This window comes from Tympanuchus pallidicinctus, unplaced genomic scaffold, assembly GCF_026119805.1.
Source record: "Tympanuchus pallidicinctus isolate F22 unplaced genomic scaffold, pur_lepc_1.0 scaffold4, whole genome shotgun sequence".
NCBI lineage: Eukaryota > Metazoa > Chordata > Aves > Galliformes > Phasianidae > Tympanuchus > Tympanuchus pallidicinctus.
This window is the reverse complement of record NW_026294758.1, coordinates 22,294,474-22,322,274: the sequence shown is the minus strand read 5'-3', so window position 1 is coordinate 22,322,274 and position 27,801 is coordinate 22,294,474. Positions and strand designations below refer to the sequence as shown.

The 27,801-nt window shown below is 38.7% G+C and overlaps 1 protein-coding gene across 1 annotated transcript; it reads right to left on the bottom strand.

The window, feature by feature from the left end:
- Positions 1-27,801, bottom strand: PCSK1 (proprotein convertase subtilisin/kexin type 1). The gene is made up of 14 exons (XM_052701527.1): positions 27,622-27,801; positions 26,613-26,717; positions 23,414-23,524; positions 21,272-21,418; positions 20,755-20,831; positions 18,648-18,736; positions 14,452-14,624; positions 11,666-11,878; positions 10,380-10,480; positions 9,163-9,396; positions 7,651-7,808; positions 5,584-5,717; positions 3,643-3,804; positions 1-880 (listed from the first exon to the last, which is right to left on the bottom strand). Exons 1-14 carry the CDS (start codon positions 27,799-27,801, stop codon positions 518-520), a joined length of 2,247 nt encoding a protein of 748 aa, XP_052557487.1. The 3' UTR covers positions 1-517.

Sequence of the window (27,801 nt, the reverse complement as noted above, 5' to 3'; positions counted from 1 at the left end):
AAAAAAATAAAATAAAATACTATGAGGGAAGAGGTACTTGCTGCAGGTGTTAAATCTTCAGTAAATGCCAAATATAAGACTGCTCTACTCATTACAAACACAGAGATGAGAGTATCTCCCCATAGCTTCAGCTGTTGTGTTCAAAACTGCTTGGCAATTCAGATTTTGAATCCTACTGCAGGCTAAGGGAGTAGGGTAGAAGAATAAATAATGTGAAAATGTTTAAAATAGAGCATTAGTATTTTCAAGGGAATACTGCTGCATTTCACGCCTGAGGGGGCAAATCTACTCTGATGGTAATGAAGAAAGTCTTTGAAAAAAACTATTACTAAAAAGCATCAGCTTACTGCCTTATCATCCCACATTCATTTTTTCTTCCTTGAAGTTTGTGTTAAATATGAAGCAAAGCAGCAATCACACAACTAGAGCATACAATAGAGTTCTGAAGAAAAACCCAAAAAAAATGGAGGTGGGGTGGGAGAATGAATATTTCCAACTCAGTGTCATATCCTATAGTTTAGTTTCCTTCATTTATAATATCAACCAAGGCTTGCAGCAGTCTGTCATCTCTATGCTTGTATGGTTTGGCATTGTAAAAAAGATCAACATAGTCACTGTACAGACTTTCTTCTGAGTCTTTTAACTGGGAGGGCTTGTTTAATTTTTCGAGGGCTTGATAGAAGTGCTCATATGGAATGCTTAACTTCTCACTTGCAGTCTTCTTCGGCAGTCGCTTCTGAGCCATCTGTCTGCTAAAAGCACTTCGCAGTAAATGCAGCATAGCCTCTGATGGCAACTTATCTTCTGCTTTGATCCTGGTGCTACCGATATCTTGTGTTCCTTTGTTTTTTGCACTCAAATTTTCCTGTGTGGTACGATCCTGGAATGCAGATTGGCATAAAGGAGATTAGGCATCACTGGAATAAGAGTTGCTCTGATTAGTAATTTTCATGTACATGTTTGTAGATGCTATTTTTTTCAGTTAGGAGCCACTAACATCTAAAAAAGAACTAAATCACTACATGTCAAAAAGGACTTCAAAAGGACTTTACTGCATAAAGAATCAAATCTCTCCACAAGTTATGGAGATCCCACAGTGGAAGGATGCAATTTCTAATTTTACAGCGACATTTGTCTCAGTCTCAAAATACTCCTAACGGTGCTATGAAAGACAGTTTCATGGCTATCCATCTGGAGGAAGTACACACATTGTGGTGATGGCAACTCCAGATGTGCCATATACCCTTTGTGGAAAGGACTGAACTAATGTTTCCATGTTATCTGCTCCACAGTTGCTCTTGCCTGGGAAGACAGTGAACTTTGGCTTATCTGTGGCCATGACAGGTAACTCGGTAAACTTTGGAAGGCTAGTGCCAAGTACAGATGTACAGAGAAATCAGTCATGCACAGCCTCATTTGAACACTGTTATGGCTCAAATGCTGTAGAATGAGCCTGCATGATGTCTTTCTATTGGAACATTCACTTCATCTTGAGCTGATTTTTATACATGTTTCCACCAAGTTTCTTCTACAACACCACCTGAATCCAGTTTTATTTTTTCTTCAATTTTATTTTACTGCATGTGGCTGCCACTATGGACACTTAATTTTATGCCTTTAAAGTCCATAATCATGTTTCCCTCAATCTTCTTTGTAACCTCACTGAAGAAGGTTAATCTCTTTATACGTTATGGACGTTCTAATTACTTAAAGGGGAGATGAATAGATGGGATGTAATTAAGTATTCTGCAGACACTGATATAATCAACAGTACAAGGGCTGCTTCAAAAATAATGCCTCCTCTTTTATGATGTTGGCCCACTACATCAGAGACAGACAGAGGTGCAGTCATAGAGGCTGACTTTCCAACCAGTATACCTTCACATGTTGTTGCTGTGTGACAGATGGCAGCAAAGGGGCAGTCTGACAGAATGGCAGCTAAAGTGGAAGAGACATGAAGTAAAGGTGAGTTACTGAATTCCTCCATGGGAAAAATAGTACCCACTGACAATCACTGATGCTTGCTGAACAATGATGGAGACCAAACAGTGGATGTGATCAAAGGGAGTAGACAAGTCATACATTTCAGCAATAGTGACAGCAACGTGAAAGAATAGCCATGTTCTGGGTGGCCATGAACAGCTCTCACACCACAAAATGAACAGTATTTTGATCAGTTCATCTGCACAAATTGGAGGATTACAACCAGAGAACTATGTAAAGAGCTGAATACTGGCTTCATTGCCAGTGGCAACATTGGAATAATGCAAAATTTGCACCAATTGGGTGACACAAATGCTCACACAGGAGCAGAAAGAACACTGTACACAGGTTGGTCAGGACTTACTGAATCAATATGATGTTTAAGGTGACATTTTCCTGCATCACATCATTACCTGAGACAAGACATGGTGTCACCACTACTATGTCAAAATGACAATGCATGGAGAGAAAACATCATTGAAGAAAAAGTTAAAGATGCAGCGCTCAGCACATGAAGTGATGTTTTTCTGGGACAGACAAGAAAGCAGTGATCCTTCTGGATTCCTGAAACCCAGACAAACCATCAATTTTGACTGCTACACCATGACACTGACTTAGCGAAAAGCTCTAACTTCCTGAGTCAGGCCAGAGAAGAAGATTACCTTTCTCCTGCAACACAGTAACTTCAGGCCCTATAGCAGTTTGAAGACTGTGGAGCATGTTTCCAGGCTTGGTTGAAGTGTTGTACCACACCCACCCAAGTACAGTCTTGATCCAGTGACTTCTGACTTACACTTTAGGCTGATGAAAGATCAACTGTGTGGGCACATATTCTTAGCAACATATTCTTAGCAACAGTGCTGTCATAGCAGCTGTGAAACAGGGGTTTACTTCTGCTGATGCAGATTTTATGAGCATGGCATGCAGGCTCTTGTTCATGACTGGCAAAAATGCACAGCTAATGGTGATGACTGTGGTGAAAAATAGTGTTTTGTAGCTGAGAAGGTGGTCCATCAAACAATGTTATTGTAGTCTTTGTATTTGTTATCATTTGTTCTGAAATAACAGAAGGCACTACTTCCAGAACACTGTGAATACTTGCATCCAGAAAACTACTGCTATTCTAAGAAGCCTCAAATACATTCATTTTCTATGAAATGAACTATGCCTCAAAATTACGAAGAGGTGAAAAAGGAGATTGCAGCTCCTTAATTGAACTGTCTGAAGTGTTCTAGCTTTTGTGATGTATTATGTAACAAACCTGCTTCAAAACTCCCTAAAAACATATCAGCAGATTCTTTTCAGATTCAATATTAACTTTAACTAGAATTACAAAAATTTACTATGCATTCCTCCCTCCTGTACCATTCAACTGCATAAGCTGTTGAGTTCAAAGCTTTAGTATCAGCATCCCCTTTCAATACTAAAACTGTAAGGTATTGTAGTATTTGAGACTAATGAAAATATCAATTGTTGATATGTTGACAAAATTACAATACTTGCACAACTCAAAAGTGTTCTGGAGCTAGAGAAAATAAATGCAAAATGTGTATTATCACTAGTGTCTTATCACTACAAAAAAGGAAAAAGAAAAAAAAAAAAACTTAATTTTCTTACAAATTTGAAAATACGTTAAGAAAATGATTAATGAGACACTACCTCTACAAGGTCTGTCATCTTCTCCACTCCTCTTCTGTCATTTTGCACAGCATTGTAAGACGTGTATACACGTGGTTGTTTCATATGTTCAGGCTGGGTATCAGTGCCATGCAAAATCAATTTCCAATTTACAATCCTTCCTTCATTTTGTATTCTTTTGGACTAAAGGACAAGACAGCATTAGCATAGGTTCTCAGAATGTAAGAGGAATAAACAGAGGATATTTGATCATAAATAAGTGAGAATTCACTAAAATAAAAAAGGACTCCATCAGTATATAAATTTAGACCATGATTTGTAAGCCCCAACAGACTGACACATTAAGGACAGAACTTACCAGAAGGTGGGATTTAGTACAATGGCTTGACTAGCAACATGTCAACAAAACATAATTATTAATTAGCCTTATAAGCATCAATGGAGTTTCATAACAATACTAAAATTACTGAAGTAGTATTTCGTATTATTAATGTTAGTTCACTAAGCCATCAAATGACAATTTTCTTTAAAAAGTTACCTATAAAATGTTTGGAATAACATTCTGTTGTGATGTACAACAGCATTCTGAATCACAGCTTGTGGAAGCAAGAAACAAATGCTTTGTACATTAGTTTTGACACTGATCTTTAAAAAGTAGAAAGTGGAAGAGACAAGTACAGAAAACAGTGAAATTTTATTTTTCCAAAGCTTCTTTCAGATTTTTTGCTTCTTTACCTAGTGGCTGAAGAGAACCTTCTTTACTATAGAAAATTTATACCAAAGTTACATATGAAAGTTATATGACAACTCAATTATCAGTAACCCTGCATGGTGGTCTGTTATTCCAATTAGTCATTAATGGTAAACTTCTTTCTGGAACCAAAAAACTCTAAACACTGAGGAATAGTACATTATTTCTTGCAGACAAAAGTTTGCCATACTGTAGGTTTTAAGAACTTACTGCAATTGGAAAATGAGAGAGAATCAAAACCAAAATACCCTTTTTGTTTTTTTTTCTAAAAAAAAAAAAAAGCATCATTTTAGTTACAAAGAGCAAGATATCTGTAGCCATAGGATTATCCATAAGCCCACACAGTATTACCACTATACAGTTGTCAATAATATTTACTTCTACTGCCTTGTCCACCTGTTCAGTATTAAAGCCATGTTTACAATTCGAGGCCAATAACGGTTGGAGACTCAGTGTCTGATAGGAAGCATTCAGTTTCTTGCATGATCTGATCCCTAATGACAAGCTGATTAACAGACAGTTTCAATGAAATTCTCCAGAGATGAGTGAGCTCTTATTCTTTGAAAAGAATGATTTTTTCACCTGCCTATCAAACAGCACTCTTCTGATTTTAATAAACTTACTTATTTTATATCTGCAGATTTCTTGGCTTTAGTCATTACAGGTTTTTCAGCAGTCATTACTCTTGAGAAAGAGGTTAGGGGAAGATATATAACAGAATAGTTCCCCAAGGTCATCAGAAATTCATTAACTCAGAAGGTTTTGAGTTAATGACAATTATGCCCATGTACCAAGAAGAGACTAGGTATATCCTGTGTGCTTTTCTGCAGAAAAGAACTAATTTGCAGTTAATCATATGCAAATTTGATTACATACTTCACACCATGAATCACAGAAAATTACATGAAGAACTGATCTCTTTCAGTGACATACAATGTGAGAAAAACATAGGCATGAAATGTCTTTTGACAGGTACATGTCAATGAAATGAGTACAGTGCATTGCATTCATGTAAGAACAAGAAAATCTGTCTGTCTTTTTCTGCCTCAGATGAGCCTTTAATCTTTAATCCAATGGTTACTTAGTTTAAATAAACTCTTGTTGTAGCTTGCTTAATGCATACTCAGTATTCAACACATTTGATAGTGGTTGTGATAGGGTTAGCGATGAGTTAACTTTCAAACAGCCGGTTGGCATGCAGACATACTTACCACATCAGTAATTCTTAACACCCAAGTGCCTGTTGGATTCTCTCCCCATGTGTGCACAGACATGAAATCCCAGTTCTTAAAGCCATTGGGAGATTTATCTCGCTCTCTCTCAGCCAGTAATACAGTGCTGGTCCCTGTGTTAGTGCAAGATCAACAGTAGAGACTGTTCATGTTTCCCCTTCAACTTTCACGTTGTTTGTTTGCAAATTACATAGTGTAAAGGTAACCTGAAAAAACACTATTCAGCAGTGGCTTGGTGAACGTGGAATGTGCTAGTTCTGATCGCTGGTTACTTCAACAAATGAGCTTATGCAGTATACACCAAGGCCTTACCCTGAATTTATCACTGTATATTTTTTGGTGAGTGTAAACCGTTACAGTCTGGAACTCCAACGGGGTGAAATGTATTTGCATTTTTATTACTATTACAAAAATGCTGTACTTTACAAAGCAATTCTGCAGCAGAAGAGATTCTACTGGAGAGCAGATTTGTTGTGCTGATTTGTATGTAAGCAGAAAACAAGGGAGCTCTATTTTATGTAACAAGGAGAGCAGAGAAACGCCAGAGAGCCTAATCACAAGATAAAAATACATCACATTTGAAAAGTCATGGCTGTCAGGCAAAGACCCCGATGACTGGAAAAAGGGAAACATCACTGCTATTTTTAAGAAGGGTAGAAAGGAAGACCTGAGGAGCTACAGGCCAGTGAGACTCATGTCTGTGCTTGGGAAGATCACAGGCCAGATCCTCCATGGAGCAGATGGAAAAGATGTCAAGGCACATAAGAGATGAGGAGGTGACTCAAGATAGCCAACATGGCATCACCAATTGCCAGTCTGGAAGCCTTCTACAATGGAGTGGAAGAGCAACTGATGTCATCTATCTGGACTTCTGCAAGGCCTTTGACATGGTCCCACCTCACATCCTTATCTCTAAGCTGGAGAGAGATGGATTTCAACAGTGGACTACTGAGCAAGAGTAGAATTCTTTGAGAGTGTTCCACTGGAGAAGGACCTGGGCTTTCTGGTGGGCAAAAAGACAGATGTGAAGCAGCAGTGTGTGCTTCTAGCCTAGAAGGGAAACTGCATTCTGGGTTGCATCAAAAGAGTGGTATGTACTGCATTCATATCTAGGGCTCCCAACACAAGAAAGACATGGAAGAGGTGGGACTAGGTGGGCTTTAAGGTCTCTTCCAAAACATTCTATGATTCTCTTATTCTCTGATTAAAGAGAATAGTGTAAATATAGAAATGGAATGACAAATTCGGTCGGAATGTTTCACAGGAAAGTAGAAAAACAGCAAGAACTAAGGGAAAGAAGAGTCAGATGAATCCAAGATAAGGTAGGGTGTCTAAGTATACCGTATGTACAATACCTTAACCTGCTTTGAAGTGAGGTCATGTAACAACAATATGAACAAATCATTACTTATTTATTGTCTGTGAATTACTAGATTAGCCTGATGTTTAAATTCATATCTGTTTTCTTTTGTTTTTGAATAATATCAGCTGAACTGACTGAAGATCATACTTTCAACAAAGTTGTTTATACTCATTCTCTTTTATTTTTCTTCCTCTCATCATGTTATTTCAATGCACCATAAGGATAGCTTGCCATGTTGCAGTATGTTTTGTAAAGTTGTACTAAAGTGACAAACAGAGACATACTTTTTTTTTTTTAACATACACCAGTGGGGAGACAAAGTCAGATGAACTCTAGGGAGTCAGATTTCCTCAGTTTTCCATTAGGTCATCAAATCACAGTAAGGTTAATAAGCATTATTAAACTATAATTTGATACCACCAGGGGCTCTCAATTTTTAAAGGTCCTGCTGCTGCTTGAAGGCAACACATTAGAAATAGTGCCTTCATCTCTAAATCATGATTTACTTTCACCTTACAAAAATAATCCAAAACACAAGAATGAAAAAGGGATTCAGAGAACCAGTTCCTTCATTTCCAGGATGCTCTGTTCTCACACTCCTCTGTTCATTGTAACTATATTTGTATAATTATGTATTTTCAATCTACAAAGAACACACAGATAGTTTCTAATGCTTCCCATACCTGATGGAGACACCAGAGTGACATGAAGATCTCCTCTCCGGGAATATTCAATTGTTGCTTCAAGCTGCACATGCTCCAGAGATGCAATTGAGTTCTCTTGACCCTCACAGGCTTTTGTAGGAATTTCAATGATGACCTCCTCATTTGCTCTTAATAACCTGGCAAAATTACAGAAGTTTTATTTACAGAAATATATGATTCTGGATTAATATGTGAAGTGTAGAGATGAGTTTAACAGTCATTCTAGAATGGGGGCACAGCATAAGCAAGTGTTTTGCAGCCCACCCTGGAAGCAAGCAAGCAGGTCTGATAACTGAGTCTCTCTCTGTATTTTGTTGTCACACAGAGACTACAAAATTAAGTCTTTGCAGCCAGATACACCACATAATTGTCAGACCTACACATAGTTGCCTCACTGAAATATTCAGGAGAACTGAGAGTTAAAACACTGCAAGAACCTGAGTGCTTTTAAACTTTTGCAATTCATGTCATCTCTAGAATAAAAGCATTACTTATTCTGTATATTCTCAGAGCACTGTGCATAGTATTCTCTTCACATTTTCCATTAATAGTAATGAGAATGCAGTAACCAAATCTCCAAAGAAATGATTCAGAACTCAGTGTATTGAGATCTTTGTTTTATAATGCAACAAAGAAGACAGCAATAAAAATGCATAAAAAACAGATACAACATACATCACTAGATCAACATTCTATGCAAAAGAGAGGGCTCATAAAAACAAATTGATAGTAAAATAGCATAAATAGTAAGGTTACCGAGCAGTTACAATCCAAAACAAAAGGCAATCCATTTCTACAGAGAGATTTTTAGTGCACTCACAGTGTAATTTCTATCTTTGAAATACTGTATTTATTCTACAGAACGAACATACATATGAACAGGTAGAAAAAGAAAGGTCTTACTGATTAACTAGTTTAGTGACTTCTGATATAAGCTACCTGTACATTGAGCTCAGCTTAGGCTTACTGTGCTGCAATCATTAGTGGTTATGGCTTGTCACTCTTTTCAGCGAGCCTTAGAGACTCTTATTTTTCATAAAAGCAGTGCTGTAGATAGGACTAAAGCTAAGTGTATCATCCTGGCTTATATTATGCGTGTCATGTGAGAGAAGTTGCTAAGACTTATTACAGATATTCCTTTTAAAAACATATCTGAAAAACTTTGGTATCTTTTTCTTCATCCACTAATAGCAATCTAAACACTGCTACTTGATCAGGTTTGGTCTCACAGCATTATCCACCCATACACTGGCTGTATGAAGAGCCACAGTGAGCTTATCCTATGTGAGGGTTCATGCTATTTATTTTAATCAGTCTTACACTAAAAAATAGCAAACAAACAAATGTTGCTTTCCCTCCTGGGGAATGCAGCTGGGCAAAAAAACAAATTAGAGACCAAAGATACACTTTAATTCTAATTTGTTTTAGAGCAATCTGTGTGCAACACTATCTTTCTCGCTTTACTAAGCCTAACTACTGCTAATGTCTTACCTTGGTTCAAAGCTTCTGTCTTTAACAATACACTCTCTCTTTTCTGGTACACCTTTCCACCTTTTGGGATCAGCTAAATCCACCAATGCATTTGCATTGAGTAGTCCAAATCCAAATCTACTGTTCACCATCAGTCCCGCTCCATTCTTCTTCCATCCTGGATTGACAGCCAGTGGATCATATTCCGAGGTCCACACTACCAAGTGCTGCATATCCCTCCATGTTAGATTTGGGCTGTTGAGAAAATGATCCTGGTTAATTGTTTTGGTACTAGTCATCACTTTTCTCTTAGTTGTTATTTTGCAATATAAAGTTTTTGAAATGCACCTAGTACTGAATTATTAAAAAACAACAACAACAAAAAAAAAAAACAGTGCATGCTTATGCTGACAACACTTTGGGTAGACAAGATTTCTATGTAAATTAAGAACTGGTATCTAGCAAGATTAGAGTCCAATCACTCAAAATCCCATAGGCATTTAAATTTATCTAGCAAAAGCAGTATTTCCCACCAGTCTTTACAGAAGTTGGGTGTGAATATTCACTGGGCATTTGATTCTATCTATCTGTGATTATACTCCAATCCTTAAAATATGGTCCTAGGTATCTTGGCTTATATCATCAAAGGAGTACACAATAGCATATGGAGCAAAACACGTACTATTCAAGTGCTAAGCCTGCATCTTAACACCTGAAGTGAAAAGGCCATTGCCTTGTCTTGTCCTGTCCTATTCTTTATCCCCGCCTCAAAGTCATACTATCTAACTATCAGGCCTGCAGGGTCTGAACATATCTTCTCTCTGCTAGCTTTGAAAGTCAAACTTGTGTACCTTCAATTATATGTCTCATCATTGCCAGGAAAGATTCTGCACATTGATTAAACATTTCACTCATACTCCTGCATTCTACCATCTTCAAAATATGCTCTCTTGACAATACAGCCTCAATTCTTTTAAGTCCTATTGATTGACTCAACAAACAATTATCATCAATGCACTAAATGGACTGAAATTCCTTGGTCATTACATGTTGCTTATGTAGGTTCTGATTTGCTAGACAGGTGTTGAGGCAGAAAGCTGTTTAGTTTTGTCATCAGGTTGAGCAAGACTAACTGACAAAAACTGGAACTGCAAAGTGATATGGTTTAATTTGAAATAAGCAGCATTTGAGGGAAGACAGTAGGGAAGAGTTTCAATTGTAATTTTATGACATCTTACTTTACTTCCAGAGCAAGAGCAAAAATGCCTGCTGCCAATGGTGCAGATGCAGAGGTCCCAGTGTGAGTCTCTGTACATTCATTGTGAAGATCAGCACTTGTCTGCCAGAAAAACAACAAAAAACAAATTGCATGAATAAACAGTAGTAAATACAATCATATCCACACTCACGAACGTAGCCATGTATCTTCCACTTGGTGCGTATTTATACATTCCTTACCAGCAGAGGAAGGGATGTTTAAATTTGTTCATATTTCATTCTACTCTTTTTACTTCAGCTATATTTTTTGTATCAAAATGTTTTGCATTTGAACAAAATACTCCCACGCTGAGTATCTTTTTTTATTCTAAGGTTTCGCAATAAGTGTTTCAGGCCTACTGGTGAATCATAAAAACAGATCATTGTGTTGGGCCTAGAACATTTAAAATTACTGCTTGCTAGAAAATTACTCATAGGATTAGTATTAGTGTTCTGCTCTCTCTTCAGCTGAAGAACTATAATTTGCAATGAAACATGTGCTTTATTTGGCAATTGAATACCAAACTCATCTGCCTATGTATCTCTAGAAACAGAAAGGGAAACACTGAGACCTTTATAACTCAGATCTGAAGAGTAATCTCTTAGGAAGTATCGGTTCCTCATCTAAATTGCAATGACATTGTTTTTATCTCCACTCATATAATTCATTCTGAAATTACCACCAACCAGAGCTGAAAAAAAATCATAGGTCCTTCAGTATTATTTAATCACAGCAGATTTCTTTCGTACAAGTTATTTCTTGCACAGTTAATGAAGGTACAGGCTGATCTGTCCATTACTGGGCACCTTTTATAGGTCTGCAAGCACCATTGTTGTTGTCATTTGGAACATTAGGAACTGAGGGGTTAAAAATATTACAGAAAGTGTTCGAGTGACAACATGCACAGAGACACTAACTTGTATGGGCACATAAAACTCACTAGTTCTTTTTGCATATACTCTATGTCTCTCTTTGTGATAAATGGAACCATCTTCATGCAGAGACATCTGTCACACTCAAATGTCAGAAGATTTCAGCATGCTAATTTAAATGCATTGCTACAACAATTAGCCAATGTTTTACAAAATAGTAGGTGTTCGGAAATACAAACATGTTTTGTACTATAAACTCCTCACTGTCTGAAAATGAAATCACTAAGCATATGAAAAGTAAGCAGTAGAAACAAAGCATTTAAGAACTCTAATTTGTTAGTTACATATATAATACATTTTTATGTTTGTACTGAATCTGATAAAAATAACCTACAATTCTTTGGTCAGTATAGTCCCCACTGCTGTACGCTGTGGCCAGAGTTGAAGAGCACTTCTCTGCATACCAGGGAGAAAGGCCTTGCTGAGAAGCACTGCTAATGGAGATAGTGTAGATACTATCAGTGTAACCATCACAGTCACAGTTGTCACCCTGACGACCTCCATTCCCTGAAGCCCACACAAAAATGGAGCCTTTTCCATTTCGGCCCTGGAGGAAATGAAATGTGCGGTTATAAAAGAGATTTCAGTCGTCATAATACATCCTTAACAACTCCTCTTGTCTCTACCATGAGACCCTAACACATCTAGCATTTTCAGGTAGAAAAAGACAATCCTCTATAACATCATAGAAGACATACAGAAAAAAAAAATGCCACTTGAGGTGTTCTATCTCAGGTCTTATAGTACATCCTTAGTTTGTCTGTATCTTTTAGTTTGACTGGTCTATGTTTAGTGTCCAGAGTCAGTAATTTTCCTCAAAACACGCATTAATGTTAAAGACAGGATCTGTGATCAACAGGTAAATTTTCCCTACTTGTCTGCATTTAGTGCTGAACATTTGTAGGAAGAATACTCTTTTTTTTTTTTTTCCTTTCCTGTTTCCTTTTTTACTTTTCCCTTTCATTTTCCCTTTCCCCATCCTTTTTTTCCCTTTTCCCTTTCCTTTTTCTTTTTTTTTCCCTTTCCCTTTCCCTTTCCCTTTTCCTTTCCCTTTCCCTTTCCCTTTCCCTTTCCCTTTCCCTTTCCCTTTCCCTTTCCCTTTCCCTTTCCCTTCCCCTTCCCCTTTCCCTTTCCCTTTCCCTTCCCCTTTCCCTTTCCCTTCCCCTTTCCCTTTCCCTTTCCTTTTTCTTTTCCTTTTCCCTTTCCAGTTCATCAGGAGTTATTTCACTTGCACTTGAATTGTGGGTAACCAGTGAAAACAATATACTTAATATGACTCTTCTGCCATTATTTTTGGAATAAAATCTTTCACTGTTAGTACTTGCTGAAAACCAGAAAACCAAAAAGCACATCTGGATGAAAATCCTCCTTTCTCTCACAAATCCATGAACCAGCACCAGCAATCTCAGGATGTAATCATTCTCACTCCCTTCTTGGGCCTTCAGTGTGTAATAAGGCACCAACAGCTAACGACTGATGCTGACAGCTGACAACAGAGTGCTGCAGCAGCATGTGAACTATCACAGCTATCAAAGAGAAAGCACACACCAGCTATTCAATTCAGTCTTATGCTGAGATAGTCCTTTAGAAGAGACAATACATTTTGTGTGAGGAGCAAATTTGTATTTTATTACTTGTTAATATATGTATATTCACTGGAACCTGCAGTTGAAATACATTCTCACTCAGATGAGATTTATTCATGCAAGCACCGAGTGATACTTGCAGCATTTAAAACGTTAAAAATAAAGAAAACAAAACAAAAGCTGCACTCTTTTTGATACAGTTGCAAAAATACGCAGGACAACCAACATCCGTTACAGAAAATGAGATAATATTTTGTTTTGAGAATCAAGGCTGCAATCCAGAAAGGCAATGATATACGTAAACAGGTGTTTGATTCCTGCTGGAGTGCTCCTGATGGTGCACAGATGTTTACGGCTATGCATATGCTTAAGTGCTTTACTGGGCCAGCAATAAAGGGGTCAGGGATTAAACTTAACTTTGTTGGCAACCCCATCTCTAAGTAACTTGATGGGGAATGAAGCGCATTCAGATCCTTGCCAGAGGAAGCCTGACAAATTATGGGTAAATTTGATCCCCTCATTAAACAAAAGAAGTTGGGGAAAAAAAGAAAAAAAAAAAAGTACATTCTTTATCAAATAACCTGTCTTTTTTTCCAAGTAAAAGCATTGAACACTGGTTCCCTAACTGCTGCTTTTCGCTATCCCTCTTTTCTTGCCGTGTACATACTGGATGCTTGTTACCATAAACCCATTCCACAACCTCCACTCTTCCCTCAGAGCATGTCACCTGTCAGACTTGCCTTTTTTTTCCTCTCCTGTCTCCTCTGTTTCCAGTATCCTCTTTTGCTCTGCTCCTGTCCTTCATGCATTCTCCATTTTCCTTCTTTCTTGACCTTGATTCACATTTCCTTTCTACATTAGTGCCTGTCCATCTTTAGATATCTTTTTATCTCACTGGCAAGAGCAAGAGCAGTTTTTCTGATAGATCCCCAGTAGCTCTGTTAGTATCCCCACTCATCATCCAATGAGATCAAAAAAGCATAACAAAAAAAACCACACCTACTTGTAAAACCACTGTTTCCATTACTCTACATTATGCATTTTTGCTATCTTCCCTTTAATTGTAATGTGATACGCATTTATTTATGAACTAATGCAACTAACACAATACAAACCCATCCACAGGGCGCTAAAATGCATCAGTATTTCATACAGCAAAATATTCATGAAGCAGAAATTTTGTATTAAATTTTTATAGGCTTTCAGTGCAGAAATCCAATTACTGTTCAGTGCAAAATAAGCGGCAGAGAAGGGTGGGGGTAGGGTGAGACAGAGGCAGCAGAAGTAAGGATGGAAGAAGAAAGCTTTTCTGTGGAGAATACCAGCTAAAACAAGCTTAAGAAGGCTCTAATCGCACCTTTTTGAAAGTCATGTTCTAGCTGGCAATTTCTGACCAGTACTATTAAAATGTCTGTTCTGCTTTTCAGTTATGTGAATAGAGCACAAATCATTTTCATTTCCTGCCTGAGACAAACCACTTTAAAATTCTGTCCTCTGTCACGTTTTATTGTATTTTTTTTCATAAGTATAATACCTGTTTTATCCCATATTCAAAAGCTTTCTGTGCCAGTCTCCCAGGTCCCTCAACAGTTTTACCATCATCATTTGGGCCCCAGCTTGCACTGTAAATATCCACGTGTTCCGGATTGAAACCAATTGAACTGGCCTCAATAGCATCAGTGACTATTCCATCCAGCATGCGTATACCTTAACAAAGAAAAACAAGCAGATTGTATTAACTTTCTGTTTCCGTCTTCCTCTTTGTTACCTCACTGTTGCACTTTCAGCAAAATTAATCTAAATCAACTTCACCATAGCCTATTGCTATTTATTTAAATAATACTCAGGTCAGTGCAAAACAGTATACTTACCCTTTTTGCAGAGCTTGGGGCTCTATACACATTGGGGAAAAAAAAAAAGAAAAAACCACAAATATCTTGATTGCACCTTATTGACTTCTTTTTCTCTTTTTGCAGAAAGCCAAGAAGATGATGTTCCATTTAGTGTTCCTGTTTTCTTGTTATTACATTGAGCTTGTTTTACTTCATTCCTTTCCTACTAAATCTGCAAAAGACTTCTTCACTGAAATGGCTATTGTATCGTTAAAACTACATAGGTTTTACCAACACTATTTTTAAGAGTTAATTATGACTGTGCCACTCAGTCCTCTCTGCCATTAAGCTTGTACTGTCTTTGTGATCCTATTTCACCAATTCTTCATTCTTTATGACAAAAAAATCTCAGTGCTGTTTTACTACCACATTTTTTCCGACTGTGAGCAATCCAGAGAGACTAGTGATATCAAGCCATTAACATTTTATTGGGAACTGCCTGATCTAATCTTCAGAGCAAGCTTGAGATCAGTGGTACTTAAAATTCAGCAGCAGACAGCCGCTCATCTGCAGTGGATGACTCGCTCTGCAAACTCTAGCCTTCAATAGGATTGCTATCACTGTCCAGGACTGGATGAGAAAAGAAACAGCAGCAGTCTGGCAACCTTCCCACTGTGGTACCCTTCTCCCAGCAACAGTAGCAATAGATGAGCTACAGGAGTCAGGACTCAGCCCATTTTCAACAAATAAATATTCTCCTGAACCTGCCAAGCTTGTACTACAGCAGTGTGAGTACTATAGAATTATGTGTACTCATTTCCTAGTATTTTCCACTAAATGGGAATTTTTCCAAAACATGTCAAGAAGAATGTGACTGCTCTAGAAAAATGAAAAGAAAAAAAGCTCTTCCACTTGCATCTATGTGTGTCATTCTTCATTTTCACTACCAATCATTAAAAAAGCATAACCTTGTGCACAGAGAAGAACCCCAAGACTCCTAAAATCATTTGTGAGAAAGCTGAGCTTGATTATTTAATAATATTTACAAGGGGAACTTACAAGCAGGAGGGAGAACTACTTTTTACACAATCTGGTTGCAATAGGACAAGAGGGAATTATTTTAAACTAAAAGAGGAAAGGTTTAAATTAGATGTGAGGAGGAACTTCTTTACTCAGAGGGCAGTGAGGCCCTGACACAGCTGCCCAGAGAAGCTGTGGTGCCCCTTCCCTGAAGGTGCTCAAAGCCAAAGTTTGTATGGGGCCCTGGGCAGCTGAGCTGGTGGGGGGCAGCCCTGCCCACAGCACTGGTTGGGGCTGGGTGGGCTTTATACTTCCTTTCAACTCAAACCATTATATGATTCTATGGTTATTTCACATTAATAAGTGGCAAAAAGAGGCAAGGGAGTTAATTTGCTCAACTACTGATACCACTATCACTCCTTAAGCTGAGAAAAGAATCAAGGTATATCCTGTGCCTCAGGTTCTAAAAATACCACTTACCCTCCAGAGGCTAAAGCTTGTAATATTTTGAGCACTCCTATTTCAGGTGGCTTAGAATTGTGAGATGCAGTCATAGCACTGTGAGCAAAGATCTGCCTGTGTGAAAATGACTGAAAGCTTTCGGCACTGGGTTGTAACACATCATGAGATAGTGGGAATGCAGAGAACAGTATACAGATATTTCCCAAACAAACCAAGCCAATGCAACTGACAAATAATATGGTAAGGAATAAAACAACATCACTGGTAACACAGTGATAAAAATGGCTCAAGAAGAAAAATAAATCATTGCCTTATTTTTGTAATCTCCCAAAACGCTGCATGTTTAAGCCAACCCAGAGATTTGATGACTGCAGTAATATTTCCCTAAGCAGATTCCAATGATCTTCTCTTGCATAAATTCTTCCGCATGCCTTCTCCCATCATCAGTACCACAAATTGACAAGCAGGCAAAGCCCAAGGTAATTTCAGAGATGTATACACATTTGCATGGCAGAAGGTTATTCTTAGCAACACATCACAGTGTGGGAACTCTCAGCCCTGTCCTTTGTAATATCGAGCTTCTTCATCATTTGATTTCCATGGCAGCACCAGAGAAATGCTGTAGCATGGTGTGATGGTTAGATATGTATGAAGATATATAAACCCTGCTTTACTCCATATACACACGTTTCTCAGCTCTATCCAAAGCAAGAGGTTCATGTTAAAAGAAACTGACATTAGTAAGCATTTGCTTCACACCATACACAGAAAAGCTTCACAGATACAAGGTCTTAAAAAGACTCGTGCAGATTTCAGAACAGGGCCAGACATTAACATGACAAATTAGAACACCCAAGATTGTTAGTACTTTCTGTTATTATTTTCATGGAAAATAAGGAATTATTAATTGACTATTTTGCATTAGGACAAAGTTAAAGCAGTCTCTGCTGTTGAAGGTCAGAGAATAGCATACTCCAAGTGTCAGTCTCTTCCTTTAAAGCATATATTCCTGACTATCAGAGAGAATACAGTGGCTCTGGACCAATGGATTCATGCAGCATGGCAACTGATACAATGAAATAACTGCTTAAAAAAGCCATCCTGAACTGACATCAAATAGAAGTGTGAAATGCATCATTTCAAGCATTTAATAAGAAAAAAAAAAGAACAAAACCTGTAAAGAAATAAATCCTGCGTAGCTCCCATGTCAAAAAAGCCTTCCAGTGACCACTCAGAGCAAATCCCAAATGTAGCTAATCCTTTGAAGACTCCTCCTATTGCTCTTCAAAAGAGTTTTTGTTCAATCCCTAACATAATTGGGGTAGTCATGCAGGCCAGCTTACTATTTATTTCAATTTTCCTAATTTTCACCTTTCTTGTCCAATTACAAGCAGATTTCTGCAATTTGGAGTGCTGGATTGCTTTTCTTCCTGTTATTTTCCTTTTGCAGACAAATCACCCAGTACAGAATTCTAATACGCACTTGCAAATGAAAACTGTGGAAAAACCTTCTGTGTAGATGTAAGTACCTTAAAATAGTGACACAGCAGGAGTTCAGACATCACTGCAGCTTCATCCATTTTGCCTTGCTTTGAAAATCTGGCATCTTCATCTTGTGAGTGAGATATTTTATTTAAACAGAGTATGACAGCATAATGCATTGTGGCAAAGGTAGAATGCAAAGCTGACAGCTCAGCAGAGTAAATGGGAACCTATGAACGTAAGACTAAAATGGTGGGAATGGCAGTTAAAGGTGTCAATTGCCACTTAACATCTCTTTGTTTAAAAGAAAAAATGGAAAAACCAGGACTGTAACAAGTATCTTCCTCTGAGCTAAATAACCATTTAAGATTGATACTTCGATCATAAGTATTTCATAAATCACTAATGGATTAAACTTTTAATCACCTCTTCAAAAAATGAAAATACTGACTGATGGACAAGAATAAATATCTATTTTCAAAATTAATTTATGATGATAATAACCACAGCACTATGAGTATCTGTACTGACACGACTTCTTGAAAATAACTGCGTTGATGAAAATAATATGCTGTAAGCAAAGGTGGGTATAAATTTGGATGTATTTTCTTCTGTTCTTCTCAAATCATTCTCCTCCCCCATGCCATCTTCTCCCAAAACAACCAGCTATAAGAAGTGGATCTGTCATTCTTTTAAAGAAACAACCTTCTCTCTGGGTACGAAACAGATTGTTTTTACTACCCATATTATTTTCTTGTTATTATTTTCTTGTTACATATTATGTGATTTACCTATATTGAAGTGAAAACCAGAATCCAGAAAATATGTTGGAATTTAAGAAACAGTGTCACTCTATCCTCTAGCCTGTAACGGCAAGAGTGATGCCTCCTGGTTTCCATTCACATCACACATCTAACTATTCTTGGTTTCTTACCTCCAACTTTAGAATTGTAGGCTACTCCAACTCCACATTTTCTATTGTTGGCTTGCATGGCAATTTCTCCTGCACACCGTGTTCCATGCCTGGATAAATATAGCAAGAATGAATGACTTCTCATAACCTAGACGCTTCCATGTAACACATACAAAAACTCATCAGTGACTTTCTTGATGTGGTGGATGTCTTGAACTGAATGTAATGCAGCTATTGAACAGCTTTGGTATTATATTCACATTATACAAAAATATTTGTTTGCCTTAGACTTATGTCTCTATAATTTTACATATTTAATTGTCAAACAATCATCATGACAAGATGATAAATAACTAATCTAATCTCACTAACCTATTAGTTACACTTACTTTAGCTGAGCACAAGAGCAGTGCAAAATTATGTGGCAAGGTCGTTAATTTTTTTCAGAACAAAACATGAAAGAGACTTCTTTAACCACATTTTTAGATATTCTCTTTATTTTTTCTAAGGGCTGTCTTTATTTCCTTATTTAGAAATTTATTAAGAAAGTCAGCCTGTGAAGTATCTTCACCATTGCTGAATTTTTCTTGTAACTATGTACATACTATGCAAATTTTTTTTATTTTTTTTTTTGCTATAGACAATTCTGTACTCTTTGACACAGAAAATCTTCAGGTAAAGATAATTGTACAAGAGTTTTATTACTTAATACTACAGATTGTTATTCAATGAGCTATTTAAATGCTTCTGGGATGAATTCCACTTACTGATTAACAAAGATTAGTGATAATACAGGTAGATCTAAGAGATAATATCATCAGAGCAAGAGGATAATGTACTCTTGCTCTTAAATAATGTTGTAGTAAAGTAGAAATGTCATTTTTCAAAAGTCTTGTTCATTAGACATTTATCCATTGATTGTTTTTTTCCCCACACCATGATTGATATTGTTGTGGATGCTATCATACTCTTTGACAGACAATAAAGAACCAGTGCTTTGGTTTCTTACTGCATCTTCACTGAACAGTGGCATCCCAATTGGTTTAATAAATTGACTTATTCTTTGCACCAGCTTTTAAACAGTTCCACTCTTTTCTCCTTCTGAAGGATAAAACCCTCACAGAACTACTATGAATACTCCCACAGTAACAGATTCACTGTGATGTCCCACTGAGAACCAGAGTGGTAGATCAAGAGAATTCCCCACTCCTTCCAAGACACACAAGTCCACAAAACGAACTGGCTGGTGCCTGTGTTCAAACTTTCTGAAACTTCCTAAGTTATCACCTGGAAGATGCTCAGGCCAAAACTGGTCTACAATGCTTCCACACACACTTTTTACCTGAAAGATTTTCCAGGAAGTGAATGTAACCTTCTTCATAGTCACATCCATAAAAGAGGATGAAGTCAGAAGCATGGCTGCACCTGTGCCCATTTGCACTGAGCTAGAACACATGCTATTAGCCCAGAAGGTACTGACAAAATCACAAAGCTAAGCTACAAGAAATGACGAGGTGGGATGAGATTTTTTGGGCAGGTTTCTAGATTCCTCTAAGAAACTGTATCTTACAGAGTCCTTCACAAGAGATGTATTTTAAGTTTCCCAGTGCAAAGCAGGGAAAGTCAAAGTCTACTCAAGCAGATATTATTCTACAAACAGAAAAAACATTTTTCTGTTCAACTTACAGAAATATATCAGACTTTACACATACTATGATATGGAGAAGTTCATTACGTGAAAATTTAATTTCTTTAATTTCCAGTGTCTGTGAAAACATTTATATGAATGAAAATACTGAGCATTAGGAAACGTTTTTTAATGTGAGTGCTTCCTGAACACCGGCACAAACTGATGAAAGAGGTTGCAGAGTGTCCATCCTCGGAGCACTCAAAAAGCTTCTGGACAAAGTTCTGGTCAACCATCCCAAAGGGTACCTGAAAGAGCAGAGCTTGTACTAAACTAGTCCAGAGAATCCTTCCAACCTCAACCATTCTCTGATTCTGTTGCACAAATTTTCTGTTCATATATAATTGCAATAGGGGTCATAGATACTTCCACACTTGCATGTTGTAACACACAAAGTACTGCACTGTTTGGTTCTCTTCACACGACTGGGAGGTTACTCACTTGTTTTCGTTTGTTGGGTCATATCTAGGAAATGGATCGTAGTCATTGTCATTGAAATCATAACTTGCCTTCGGATCCTGCATTTAAAATAACAGAATTAATTGGGACAACTAGGAAATAGATATTTAAATGTGTTACAAAATGGGTTCTAGAGCCTGTATTTGTTCATTTGGTGTGCTTCATACTGCATAGTGCAATCAAGTGCATAGAATTTGATGAACATTAACAATTCCATAAATTTTTCATGGAGCTTTAATAATTCAGCATTAAACCACTGTATACAAACATGTACACAACTAAATCCACTGAGAGAAAAAGAAGTTACCTTTGCTAAATAACACTGAACTTCCTGTGACACAGATCAGGTTCCAAATAATACCTGAGACAAACATTTCATTCTCTGTAATATAGAAGCTGCCTTACAGAACAGAGAGCAAGACAGAGACAGCAAGAGCATCTGCATATCAAATTTACAAATAGTTAACCTATTCAACAGCAATCTAATACCCAAACTTACATAGTTAGAGTAGATGTCAGTGTGATTCCATTCCAATCCATCATCTAATACTGTGATGACAACACCCTTGCCTGTAATCCCTTTTTGCCACACAGGAATAACGTGGAGATCCAGTTTGGGAAGAGATGGAGTTATTCTTGTATCTTGCTGAGGAACAAAATGGATTACAAATGCATTAATATTTCCATCCACTCACAACACACAGATTCAAAGACATATTCTAAAGGTTCTTTAAACCATTCCAGGCTGAATTTGTGTATTTTGTTCAAACTTCAAAGAAATAAAACAAAAACCTGTAGTATATTCAAATACCTGTAGTATCAAAAGACAGCACCCCGGTCACCTAAGCTTCCACCTCTGAATAAAAAGCACCTTGTATTTATTAGAGGACACAACAGAAAGATGGGGATAGTAGAGACATAGCCATGATCCTTGGAAAGCTGAGTAAATAATCAGACCTACTAATTGTTCTTTTCTCCTGATGAGAAGACAGTACATAGCTCACAGCACAGTAAGCTGTATTTTCTCCAAACGTGTTTTCTCCTGTGATGTTCAAGTTAGCCAGAGCAGAATAATTAATGGCTAAAACAATTAAGGCAGCCGTTTGGCTAGGAACAACTGTGCTGAATCACAACTTTCTGTTTACTACCCTCATTACTGTTCCTGTGGTAAATCAGCTGAAAGCGTGAATCATCTAGAGCTTTCCTTCCCACAGCAAGTGGAAGTGCTCTCAGAAGAGCATTTCCTAAGCAGGTCATTTTTCCTCTCTAATATTAAATGTGCAGTACATACATTGAATTTTGAAGCTTTACTTATTACACTATAAAAACAGAGACATAAAACCCAGCACTTTGTTTTTTCCTGTGCATATTAACTTAGTTGATCACAGGTTTTTAATTTCTTTGTTTCCAAGAGAATATTGGAAACATATTTGAGGCTCAGAGGAAGAAATACGTTATGGCAATTCTTTCAATTTATACTTTATTTTCTGACTGCTGCTATGAGGGAATTTTTGAAGTTTCAGGTTTTGTTCTCTAGAATCCACAAAAAATCATTTTTTCCTGGTGTTGGTTGAAGGCACATAGAAGTTAGAAACTGTTGTCATTAATCAGATAATAAGAAATTTACCACAAGGCAACGATAGATTTTGGAAGGAAATATTTGATGCATTTATGCATTTAGTTAGAAAAAATCAGTGTGTACTGCAAACATGAGTAAGCATCACGCTTTCTGTTTCTCATATGGGTAAACCGGAGTGAAAGAAAAAGGAGTGAAAATCACAGGAAGGTGGGAAATGAAACTCTTAGAGAGCAGGATTTTGCTTCTTTCAAAAAGAAAAAAAGAAAAAAGAAAAAAAGAAAAAGAGTTTTTGAACTCTTGTGCTTGTGCTTTTGTCCATTAGTCCATTACAGACATCTTGGATATCTCCTGTTTCCTATTAAAAGCAGGCAAACAAGCAAGCACATTCTCAGCTTCAAAGAAAAGTAAAATTCTTAAAGATAACCATTTTCCACGTTGAAAAGAAATCTGCAGTAATCTTCAAGGAAATATGTTACGCTATGTGTTTTGAAGAAAATAAAGTACTTCCAGTCACTTGGGTTGTGTTTGCACTTTGAACATTTTTCTTGCTATACACCTTTTAACCTATCCCCATCCTGAGTGCAAGAACTGACATCTAGACTGAAAGTACAGTGAGATGCCTTGTGGAAATACGGACTCTCAAAAGAAATTGTACAAAATATAAGTGATTAACTGTATTTCTGACTTGTCATATTCAATCTAGAGAGGTCAGGAGATTTATTTTTCTTTAGGGTTTGAACATGTGAGCTACAAAGAATCTTTTCTACTTACAGTCTTGACCAAGAGGTTCAAGGTGCCTGTTACATGTGCACGCATGCCTTTGTTTTCTGCTGGAGTATGCTCTCCACACAATCAATTTTAGTGAAGGAATATGCACCCAGCTTCAGACATGATAAAGGAATTCTTACATGCTGACAACAAACATTTTTAAGCTAAAGGTAGATTTTAGCTAATGTATCGTGTTCTACTATCAAGCCCTCGCTCTGTTACTAGTAAAATAGTACAGATGATAGCACAACCGAAATCCATTGCCCCCAATTCCACAATAAGGCAAATTCTTACCAGATACCACTGCTTATTCCACATAGGATCGTTGAATAGATTCTCTGCCGAGTCTGTCACAGCAGCACGCTTAGTTCGCTTTTTTTCGTACTGCTGCTCTGCCCATGACACCTGCAGTTATTTACATAGATGCGAGAAGTAAGCCATATACACAGGGACTTTCTTAGCCTAAAGGGTAAGAGTTTTTCTCACACAGAAAAATACTGATGCCTAATGCAAAAAAAAAAAAAAAAAAAAGCAATGTCTGATGCAGAGAGGAAGATTATTTATTTTGTAGTACAGTGCACTTTAGAAAAGGGGATATGGTAAAATCACAATGCAGTGCAATTAAAATCATTAAGTTAGCAGTTGAGTCCCAGTGAATGCCAAGCAAAGCTGGCTTTTATATCAAATGTGCTGTATGGTGAGAAGGTTATTTAAGAAGCAAATCTACAGCCTGCTTCTTTATCCTACCTTCATTTTAATGCCTATCAACTACAAGTGGGAATTCAAAGAAAAGATGAAAGATTATCTCAGGTTTTAGTCTAACAGTCATATCTACAATGTTATCCACAGCCCAGCTGGACCTTCAACTCTCCTTCCCATTTGTGTTTTGAGGCATGATCAGTTATTAAGCTATGAATATGGGTCTAATTTCATCATGTAATTCCACTTAAGGCAACTGAGCCAAAACGTTTCAGTGTGTTTTGTTAATGCATCCTTACACTGAATTGCATAGCATTTGCGCATGAACACAGCATTCTCTAAGTCACAGAGCTACATTTTAAAAATGTTTCTCACTCTTGTTCCTTTCAACACATTACTAAATCCAGTTCAAAACATTCTCATACCCATGGTAATAAACGTTACCCACTGCTGGCATGTGGACAGTCACTGACACAGACCCAGGTGATGTTTTTCCCAATTTCCTAACAAGCAAAGCAAGCTCGTGTTCAGGAGACTGGCAAAGTCCTGCTGTGAGCCTCAGGTGGAGACTGCTTTGATTCTAAACCTTTTGCTTTAAACACTGGAATAGATTTCAGCATTTTTGTCTGCTGCCATACCATAACGTTATGCTCCTAACGTCTATCACCGAATATAACATGAGTGAGTTGGAAACTATTGTAATAAAGATGTACTGATTTGATTTATTTATTTATTTATTTATTTTTAAGGAGAACTTAATGAGAATTCACCATAAGAACATAAACCGTTAAAAAGAGAAGCTAAACCAGGCACATGTACTGAAAGCTAATGACATTCCCTTTGCAAAATATTTAGAGCAAAAACCCCTAAAAAGCACCATTAGTCACAGAAGACGAACATGCCAGTGCAGGTGTAAGCATTCTAAATTGCATTACTGATACACAAGGCTGTGTGTACTTGTGCCGAGGTTACAACAATTACCTTTATCCCTCCTCCATGCCCACAGCAAAGCTTGGTCTCTTCATCAGCGAACAGTAATTAAGAATTGACAGCTTCCATGCTCACTATTTTTTGATGCGGACAGCTGCTCTGAGAGAAATGAGCTGGAACTACCGAGCACATATGTCTGACAAACAAGCCAAACGCTTGTCACTCAGCAGCTGAGCCAGGTACAGGCTACCCATCCACTGCAAGAGCAGACGGCCCTCTGCCAGATCTCCACTCACTGGTACACAAAGCAGTGAAAATGATCGGGATCCAGGTCCCTACTGCAAGAAGTGAGGAAACCACATAACTGTATCCTTTTGAAACATTCATTGCCACCGCCTGTTTTACTGTAACACTGGGATGCCCATAGCAGATACAAATTTTCAGGTTAGAGGCAAGCTTTGCCCCCCAGCTGTCACTCTTAACGTGCTGTAAGAATCACAAAGGCTCTACACAAAGAAAAGCAGGACTGTCTTCTTTCCCCCTCCCTTTTTTAAGAATGAATTTTAATCTTTTTAGTGGGCTGTTGCTCTTTGGAGGAAAGGTTCGTGTATAACTACACAGCACTGCATGATTATTTTGTGTTTGTATATTTACATAATGACATAATTACACCTAATTCATTCACATCGTTAATTTGCATATTAGATGGTAAATAAAAGGGAAATTGGAATAAATTTAACAAATCATCTGCAGTACTACAAAGCCACTTTTGAAGTCTAAGTATGTAAGTATAAATCCCCCCAAAAAGACAGAACATCTCAACTTGAAAGGGACCCACAGGGATCATCCAGTCCAACCCCTGGCTCCACACAGCACATCCACAAATTAAATACTGTGTCTGAGAGAGCATTAATCAAAATGCTTCCCAAACTGCAGCAGCTTGAGGCAGTTGGTAAGAATTAGAAGACACAAACTTTATTGATGATTACTTATACTGGAATATGGCTTTGAACATGCCCATTTTAGAATGATTTCACCTCAAAGATTGTAACTGTTACAACAGTGTTTGAAAGGAGGTAGATGGGAATGGGCAGCTTGAACCAGAACACGCAAAATAAATACACAGCCTTTACCCCTCCCTTAATTCTTCATAAAATCTTTTCTCCCAGGTGACATTTGCATCCAAAAACTTCACTCAGATAACAAATTATTTGCCATCAAGTGATTTGTCCTTACATGGCTCAAAGTGCTCACAATGGAGATACTTGACATTTTGGACCACTGCTGCAATAAAGTTGATCTGAAATTCAAATGTCAGTGTTCTGATATGTGTCTGATATTGTTTGACAGTATCCTGCTCTGTTCCTTAAATTTGCCACCCACTGCATTTTCTCACCACGTTTACAAGCAAGGAAACTTCACTCTTAAGCAGAGGCAGAGAAATGGGGAGTCTGCTCCATGGGACATGCCTTAGGTACAGTCCAGAGCAACTCCTTTTTTTCCCCCCAGTGTTCAATCACATTAAATCAAACCTGATTTCCATAGCTATTGGATTGCATCATTGTTTTTTTTACTTTAAACTCTGTGGTTCCTCATTTATAATTTTCATCAGCAACAGATCTGAAATTCCAAACCTCTGCAGTGCTTCATATCTGAAATCTGCAACTGGAAAGCACTTGCGAAAAACGTGTTGAGAGGATCAGACTCTGCCTATTAATGACAGAATAATTAAGTACTATTCAACACAAGCCAAACGCTGAATGCATCAGACTTGCAAAGCGAAGAAGGTCTGCCAGTGACCTCATCAGGCAGTAGCATTACACTGCCAGAACGGACAGAGGAGAAGAAGGGATACAATACTCACCCGCTCATCATCAGAAAGCCTCTTGGTGATGTGAACGGCACTTCTCCGGGACCGTCGTGGATGGCTCTTATGTCTGAACAGATAGTGATTTTTGAGCGACCCAATCTGCAAGACAGAGGTGCACCTTCACTCTGGAAAGGTGTTTCCTTACAGACAACACATACCAGTACTCACAACCAACTGTGTGCCTGAAAGGGCAAGGAACCAGCCTTCTGCTGTGTTAATCTGAAGTAAAACCTTACTGAAGTACTTCGTGCTTATCACAGCCTTATCACAGAAGGTATGGAGGAATAGTTTTATTTACAGTAATGAAGTTGCACTCATTAGTAACAGAGCAGTTAGCACGGCAGTGCTGCTCCTGCAGTAATGACCAGCACCACCACAGACAGACTGAATGACTTGTAAGACAGACTGACAGACTGAGTGGCTGACAAACACTGGACGACAGACTGACAGCCTGGCAGCAGACCGACAGACTGACTGACTGACTGACTGACTGACACACTGACAGACCAACCGACAGGCGGACCGACGGACCGATCGACCGACCGGCTGACGGACCGACGGGTACAGTCGCACTCCCACAGGAGCACAGTTCCACCCGCGGCACTTCGCAGGGCCGCCCCTGCCCGCGGCTCAGGTGCGAGAGCTCCTTGCGGCCCCAGTACCCGCGCCGCTCCGGCGCTAGCCGAAGGGGCGCTCTCGGAGCGAGCTGTCCCGGACCCCGGCCGGAGGAGGGACAGAGCCGTCACCCCCGGGCGGTTACTCATCCCTGACAACGCTGACGTCACGGCATCCCGAAAAAGCGCCGGGAGGGCCTGCGGGAGAGCAGCCCCGCGACGGCGCTCCGGGGCGGGGAGTCGGGGGCTAAGCCCCGTCCCGCCCGAAGCAACCCCCCCACCACCCCCCGAGCCGCTCGCGGGGACTGCGCCCGCAACGTCCCCGAGCTTCGCAGGCACCGGCCGGGGGGCAGAACGCCGGGGGTCCCCAACCCGCCTCCCGCCCCTACCTGCCCCACGAGGTCGTAGTCCAGCTCCTCGGCGATGGCTCTGGCGGCGTCGGGGCCCGCCGGGACCTCGGCCGCCCACTCGTTGAGAAACTGCCGCTCGGCGCCACCGCCGCGGGCCAGGCAGCAGGCGGCCAGCAGCGCCAGGGCCGCGCAGCGACAGGCTCGGCGGGGCCCGTCCAT

Excerpts from the sequence above, each read along its gene's own strand:
- PCSK1 (XM_052701527.1), bottom strand. The coding sequence starts at position 27,801 with ATGGACGGGCCCCGCCGAGCCTGTCGCTGCGCGGCCCTGGCGCTGCTG. Across the intron at positions 14,625-18,647 it reads CTACAATTCTAAAGTTGGAG|GTATACGCATGCTGGATGGA; the intron begins GTAAGAAACCAA and ends TTCTTTGTTAAG. Across the intron at positions 5,718-7,650 it reads CACTCTGGTGTCTCCATCAG|GGACCAGCACTGTATTACTG; the intron begins GTATGGGAAGCA and ends GCACTAACACAG.